We start from the raw sequence: 8,160 nt of genomic DNA, 5'->3' as shown, positions 1-8,160 counted from the left end.
TTCTGCATGGAGCACTGGGTGTTATGCACAAACAATGAATCATGGAACACTTCATCTAGAACTAATGATGTAATGTATGGGGATTAACATAAGAATTAAAAAAAAAAATAAAGAGAACTATAACCTTGTGAAAAAAATAAATAAATAAATATGTAAATAAATCTTTAAAAAAAAAAAAAAAGCTCAAGGCCCACATGCTTTAGGAAGAAAGCCTTCCTCTCTTCTCGGAACTCCAAGAACACTGTACCACTGATTACTCTGCTCATCCTCTCCCCCCACCAAGAGGAAGCTTCTTTAAAAGTTATCTATAATCATTACTTCTTCCTCACCATAAATTTACTCTTAAATCCACTCTGGTCTAGCCTCTATCTCCACCACTCCACTGAAACTGTTATTATCAAGGCCAATAACCTCCATACTGGCAAATCCAACAGACATACAGTCTCATCATACTCCAAGCAGCACTGGACACAGCTGACTACATGCCATGGAAATGCTCCTGTCCCCTGGGTTCTAGGACACCACAGGGCACCGTCTGCATTTTGCCCTGTAGGCTACTCCTTTTCTATCCTTTGCTGTCCTTTCTCCTCTGTTCAACTTCTCAATGGCTGAGTCGCTCAGGACTCAACCCTTCCTATCTCCACCAGTTTTTATTTATTTATTTATTTTTAAAGATCTTATTTATTTGAGAGAGGGAGAAAGAGCACACATGGGGAGGGGGGGAGGAGGGAGGGGAAGGAAGAAGCAGAGAACCCAACAACGACGGGACTCTATCCCCAAACCCTGAGATCATGACCTGAGCCAAAAGCAGCCACTTCACCAAATGAGCCACCCAGGTGGCCCCACCACCAGTTTTTAATATCTATCAGTTTTCTGTCATAAATTGGCATGTGAAAGGGCCAAATTAAAGCCACAGTATTTTACACGGCCTGCAGAGAATTGCTTTTGTTTTATGTGTGTATTAATTTTTAGTTTGACTTCACCAGCAAGTGCTTTCCACCTAGGGACTCTGCAGGAGCTGTCCCCTCTCTCTGCCACATTCGTCCTCGTACTTCCGCACAGCTTCTTCACAGTTAGGTCTCTGCTCACTTCCTCAGAGAGACCTTCCCTGACAACCCAATCTGTAGCAGTTCTCGTGATGCCTGCTCAGATTGGTCTTCTTTTGCCTTCTCCAAAATGTTATTAATCTGAAACTGTTCGATGAATTTGTTCACTTTTACTGTCACTCTTTCACCACCAGCGGTTTCAGCACATGAACTTCATAAGAGGAGGGACCTCCGTCTGCTCCTCCTGCCCAAGTCTCAGAGTCTGGAAGACTCCCAGGCACACGGTAAGCCTTTACATGTATTTGTTGAATAAGTCAAGTGTAAAACTATAAGAATTTTTTTTTAACATTTAAAAAAAATCTGGATTTCTAGCTTCTCTTTCACAAATTAGAAAAATCAGATGCCAACCTCAGATCTGCCTTCTTGCATGACAATAGCTCTCCCTTTAGGATGAACCCTATCCTCTCCAATTAACCACATTCCCCACCCAGCTCACTTCACAAACATTTACTGGGCACTCACTAGATGCCAGGTATCGTTCAAAGTGTTCCACATTACTAGCTCATACACACACACACGCACACACACAAAGCCCTATAAACTAGGTACTATTATTATGAGGATTTTACAAATGGGCGACTAAGGCTTACAGAGGTTATATAACAGGCCTGAGATTACAAAATCAGCAAGGGGCAAGACCCAGATTCAAATCAAGGCAAAAAGACACCTGGGCTCCTCATCACTATTTTGGGCATTTGAGTTGGTAACTTCTGATCTATTCTCTTTACCTGGGCAAGCTCATCCTGTCTCAGGAATTTAAATACTATAACTTATTAACTGACAATTCCAAAATTTGCTACATTTCTTCAATTCTAAAATGCACATTTTTTTCCAATTTAGTATCTCTAAAATCAGGATATATAATACAATCGATAGCAGCACCTGGCAAGTAAGTGCTTTGGCCAAGTGGCAGCCATAACACGCCTATCACTGCCTGAATGTGTGTGAACTGGCTATCATTCCAGATGGCGTGACTAGACGGTTGCAACTGTTTTTCAGTCAAAAAGCCACTTAAAGGGCCTTTGAGGAAGGAGTATGAGCCCTGGTTCTCGTCTGGAAATATTTTCTTGACATCTTCTGGTCAGATCCAGAAAGTGCCAGCATTGAAACTTATAAATAGGTCATGATGACTTGAAAAAAAAAAATGCCAGAGATAACAGTAAGGCATTCTTCCAGAAATGGTGCATTTACTAGTCCTTCTTAATGGTACGGAGGATGATACTATGTGGGAAAACATAGACCGTGACATCCCTGAGGTGAAAAGTGATTCAGAAGAGTAGACTCTAAAATATGAAGATGGGGGGCACCTGGGTGGCTCAGTCGGTTAAGCGTCTGCGTTCAGTTCAGGTCATGATCCCAGGGGCCTGGGATCGAGCCCCACGTCCGGCTCCCTGCTCAGTGGGGAATCTGCTTCTCCCTCTCCCTTTGCCTGCTGCTCCCCCTGCTTGTGCTCTCTCTCTCTCTGTCAAATAAATAAAATCTTAAAAAAAAAAAAAAGAAAGAAAAGCAGCAGCCCTGATATCTGAAACTGATCTGACATTCACAGCTAGATCTCAAAATTATTACAAGCTGGTCTAAAGCTTACAGCAAGGCCATTGTGCTCTCCTATTAAACATAAACAATCTCAAAAAATACCAAACCACCTCAGGTTACTCTGAGATCATGATAAAATGACACAAAATAAGGTCAACTCATAATTTTGTCTAAGAACAAGTCACTCGCTATGTCATCCAAAACATATCCAATCATAGAATTGTCCCCATTCTCTAACAGCATCCCATCTAAGATGAATCCCTACTTCCTTAGTCCCTCTCCCAATCATCCAACCAAAGCCTAAATCCTATAATCACTTATTTCTAGTGCCCTCTTACTGAGACGCCCCACGATTCCCAAAATGTGTTCTCCCCCATCGAAACAAGCAATAAACCCACTTGCTAAAACAAGATGTTTCTCAAAATAGAGGAGCAGGGGGGAGGGGGCAAAAATAAAACAAAATGAAATCAGAGAGGGAGACAAACCGTAAGAGACTCTTAATCATAGGAAACAAACTGAGGGTTGCTGGAGGGGAGGGAGGTGGAGGATTGGGGTAACTAGGTGACGGGCATTAAGGAAGATGTATAATGTAATGAGCACTGGGTGTTATATACAACTGATGAATTACTGAACTCTGCCTCTGAAATGAATAATATACTATATATTAATTAACTGAATTTAAATAAATAAAATTTAATTTAATTTAAAAAAAAAAAACAAGCTGTTCCTGGTGGTCTTTAAAAGGGTTGGGCAGGGGGAAATTGTATAAAAATGTTCCACTGCGGGGCACCTGGGTGGCTCAGTTGGTTAAGCATCTCCTATGGTTCGGGTTGTGGTCCCAGGGTCCTGCTCAGCGAGGAGCCTGCTTCTCCCTCTGCCTGCCGCTCCCCCTGCTTGTGCTCTCTCTCCTTTCTCTCTCTCACTGACAAATAAATAAATAATCTTAAAAAAAAAGTCCCACTGCTGAACAATCTCACCAACAATTGGTAATGTTAGACTTTCCATTTTTCCCAATCTAATATAAGAAATATATTATCATATTCTAACAAATACTATTCCTTTAATTTACATGTCCCTGATTACAACTGAGATCAAGCATCTTTTTAGGTTTACTGGCCATTCTTGTTTCCTTTTACTCTGAATTGCTTATATTTCCTGCCCCTTTTTCTAATGGGTAATATGTCTTTTTCGTATTGGTCTGTAGGTGGTTCTTTATATATTTCAGATGCTAGTCATTTGTCTGTGATATGTGCTGTAGATATCTTCTTCAAGCTTGTCTTAAATCAGTTAATCTTTAGGATTTACGTTTTGTGTGTCTTATTTAACACATTATTCCCTGTTCCAATACCATAAAGATAGTCTCCGATATTTTCTTTTAGTTTTGCTTTATGCATTCAGGTCATTAACCCCCCTGGAATTGACTTTTATGTATGACATAAGGCAAGATCTTATCTTATCTTTCGCTATTTGGATTACTAACTGTCCCCAAACAATTTCCTGAATGGTTCATCCTTTGCCCTATTAATATTCAAAGCCACCTCTGCTGTACAATACGTTTTCATATATGGATAACTCTGCTCATAGACTCTACCCTATCCTATTGCTCTTTGTGTTTCTCTCTTTCATCTAAGGTTTAATATAACAATAATAATCCTTTCACTTGAATAGCAAACTAGAATTTACAAAGCACTTTCAAATCCAGTGTCTAGTTCAGACCTCAAAACAATCCTGTGAATTAGTGCCTTCACATTTATCTGGATGAAGAAACTGAGGGACATAAGGATTAAGTGAATTATCCATGGCCACCAGGTAGGAAGTAGAAGCCCAAGACCCCTATCTCCACCCCTATCTTCGGTTACCCCTCTTTCTACCAGAGTGTCTATCAAGTAAGGACAAGAACAGTATCTGTCAAACAGCTCCCAAACAAAGGTATGCACTTTGTCCACATACAACTAAAACAAACCAAAACCTTGATAAATGAACAAATGCTTTAACAACTATGGTTGTTGGCACAAAGCTGTCTATTATGCTTATCTTGAAAATAAACTCTATTCTGAAAATAGCCTTGCCCTGGCCCCCTGGACTCCAGCTGACATCTTTGCTACTGCTTACCTCAAACACAGACAAGACTGCTGTTGGAAGTCTTTACTGAGCACATCCCTCCTCACATTAACAGTCATTTCTCAGCAGCCACTAGCCCTGCACCTCCAAGGACAGAAGAGAGATGTGAAAACTGGACAGTTCTCTGTGTCTCAGAAAGGGAGGGGAGCAGAGCTGATGTCCCCAAATTGGAATTCAACACTAAAACTCAGTAACTGTGGGAAACACCAAAGAGCAGAGGGTAACAGAGAGCTGTCCCAACAACCCAGCACCTAGCTTAATGAGCTAGGAGTAGGCACTCCACAAATGCTTTTCATTGAAAAATGAATTGCTTCATCCAGAGCCTGAATCACAGGTTCGACAGGCCCGCACTGAGCAATTAAGTGAGAAATAAAACAACAACAACAACAAAACAAACAAAAACAAAAACAGCAGCTCCTGACATTCAGAGGGTGGTCTGTCACTCACAGCTCGGCCATGTTATTCTCCAATTGGACATAATGGCACAGAACACCAACCTTGGATAAGGTTATTCTGGAACCTTGACAAAATGAGACAAAAGTCATTTCTTTTTTTTTTTTTAAGATTTTATTTATTTATTTGACAGAGAGAGAGACAGCGAGAGAGGGAACACAAGTAGGGGGAGAGGGAGAGGGAGAAGCAGGCTTCCTGCCGAGCAGGGAGCCCGATGCGGGGCTCAATCCCAGGACCCTGAGATCATGACCTGAGCCGAAGGCAGACGTTTAACGACTTAGCCACCCAGGCGCCCCGACAAAAGTCATTTCATAATTTTGTGTAAGCACAGACAAAAACGTGGCTGCTATGCCACTCCCAAAATACCAGACGTCCTTTCTGTCTTGGCCAAAATGAGTGACTGCGACTTCTCTACCAATTACTTTTATTCTTTTGCTAGTCTCTCCTCCCTACAGATAAGATTTATTCTGATAACCAGCCACAGAATTACCCGTTTTCTGACAGCATCCAAATCCTATAATCAGGTCTAATCCCCTTAATGAGACATCATTGTCCCCCACGGGCTATGGTCTCCCTTGCTGAAATGAGTAATAAACCCAACTCGTTTAACCACAGGTGTTTCCCTGGCAGTCTTTGGCTGCAGTGCATTGACATGGTACAAGTCAGACAACCTAAGAGTCTACGCCTTTCTCTTCCTGGAACGTTCTTCCAATCTCAGTTTGACAAGAACACTTCATCTCATTTCTGGAAGTCATTTCTAACTAAACATAAGAGAGGTAACAAATTCCTTTAACACCAGAGACCTGGTTAATATTCAACTTCAATTCTACCAATAAACATACTCCTACACAAAACTTTTTGTCTGTATATGATAATATGCTGCTTCTAGATAGTATGCTCTTGGAAAGCTGAGGCTGTCTGACTCATCTCTGTAAATCTCTAGTACCTCACACATGGTAGAGGATTTCTTTTATGAGTGGTATTAAAACATTGCTTTGGGGGGGGATATTTATTTTTTCCCAAAAATAAAAGGATTTCTCTCTCCAAAAGAATCTTCCATTTTTTTCTCCACCTTTGCATTTCTTTAAATATAATACATTTCAAATGTATACTTTCATATTTCTAAATATACCAAATATGATTAACATGTGTTCATATCTCTTAACAAAGAGGTTTAGATCTCTCAAGACAAACATAAACATGATGCATTCTTTCATTGTCCAACTAATTTCCATTTCTTTCCACCACCACCACCAACCTATTCCCCTAAAAACACCTTTAGTGTTTGCAGCTTGTATCCCAGAACAGTACATCCTTATTACATGATAACATCTAGAGAGGGAAGGGCCTGAGTGTAATCTGTTTACGTAACACTTGGCTAAATTACTTTTTTAAAAAAGAGACTGTCATAACACATGTTCCACAGTTACTGAGAACCCTCTCCAGATGGAGACTTTGATCCCCATCAACAAAGATTTTGTTTGTTTCCTTCTTTACTGCAACACCCTGGAGCACAGTAGAGGGTGACAGCACAGACCATTTACTCATCTTCTGATGCAAAAGTATAATTCAATCTGGTTTAACACATTAAATGACACACCATGCACTGTCCTATCCTATTTAAAGGCTTTCTGGCCAGTACTGTCTTTATGTGTCAATGGGAAAATGGGTTTAAATTCCAGAAACAAAGATTCAATTCAACAAATTCAAATCCACACCCAAAGAGTACCTACACTTTGCAAGAAATATGCCAGACAGGTGGACAGATAGAAATATGACCGACTGAGTCAAAGGCAGCAAAAGTTAGGTGGAGTGAAGGAGGTTACAAATTGCCATAGATGTCACGGAGAAGTAGTAAGGATGACTGAAGAAAGAACATTCCAGACTGAAAACTCCAGTTTCTCAAAACCTGGAATCCTGGATGGTTTGGACAGAGGCAGGGGGTACACAGGTCCTGGTATCTCCACCATTTAGGAGGCATGGGCTTGTTCATACAGGGAGCTAAGGAAATCAAACATAAATGCTCTATGTAACTTAATTTTTAAGTTCTCTATGCAACTCCGCAAACCCGAGCTCACAGCCTTCAGAACAGACGGAAAATCACTTTCTCCGGGTCTTCCGGATTTTAAAATTAAAATTAACAAGAATGACTTCCATCACTGAACGGTTGGAAGGTGGGTGTGGCCCCTCTGGGGGCAGCCGCGACGGGCCTTGTGAACGTCAGACCGGCCTGGCTGAACCTCTCTGGCCAGCGCCAAGACGTCCAGCCAGGACCCAGCAAGCCACCGTCATTCTGCACCCCCGGCCCAAAGAGCTCATCCTATGCCTCGTAGGGCCTAGGCAAACCCGAACCCCGACGGCTAGGCCTCCCGGGCCGGGCGCGGGCTCCATCAGGCTATGAACAAAGAGAAGGCCCCGGGGCAGCCTCCGAGAGCCGCACAGGACTCACGCAGCATCCGAAAGTACCCGCAGCCCTCAGGGGGTTGTGCCCCAGGCCCGGGGTATACGAGTGTTCCTCGACGAGGGCCAGCCCCTGCCCCGGCCCGGACGCCTAAAGTGCACCGCGTCGCCGAACCCGTTGGCGCACTGCAAGCTCTCCCTCGCGCACCGGGACAAAGGGGATGGGGGAGATCGGAAGGTCCCGGGAGCTGAGACCCCGCGTTCGTCCCGCCGCCCGCACCGGCTTTTACCTGCACGTCACTCAGCTCCACGCGCAGATACAGCTCGCGGTGTCGCTGAGCCCAGTAGACGTGCGGCGTCAGCACCTGGTTCTCCATGGCCACACTGCCCAGGGCGCGGGGAGATGGATCGCTGCGCTTCGCTGCCTCGGATAGTGGGCGACTGGAGCCTGCCGAACGCAGGCCACAAACCCCCGCGCTCTTAAGCGCGGGCACCCGGCCACCTCGAGACACCCTACGCTCGCAGGCTGCGCTTGCGCAATGAAGAT

The 8,160-nt window shown here is 43.3% G+C and overlaps 1 protein-coding gene across 2 annotated transcripts in view; it reads right to left on the bottom strand.

The window, feature by feature from the left end:
* The window catches only part of HACD3 (3-hydroxyacyl-CoA dehydratase 3), a 39,128-nt gene extending 30,968 nt beyond the window's left edge, over positions 1 to 8,160 (bottom strand). The window contains exon 1 of one of the 2 annotated variants that reach the window (XM_006729646.3): positions 7,904 to 8,160. In XM_006729646.3, coding sequence (XP_006729709.1) covers positions 7,904 to 7,990 — 87 coding nt within the window. In that variant the 5' untranslated portion in view covers positions 7,991 to 8,160. The remainder of the gene's footprint in view (positions 1 to 7,903) is intronic. The other variant, XM_081831274.1, reaches the window with a different exon arrangement.

This window comes from Leptonychotes weddellii, chromosome 9 (genome assembly GCF_054177405.1).
Source record: "Leptonychotes weddellii isolate Sample4059 chromosome 9, ASM5417740v2, whole genome shotgun sequence".
Taxonomy (NCBI): domain Eukaryota; kingdom Metazoa; phylum Chordata; class Mammalia; order Carnivora; family Phocidae; genus Leptonychotes; species Leptonychotes weddellii.
This window is presented reverse-complemented; position numbering and strand designations above follow the sequence as displayed.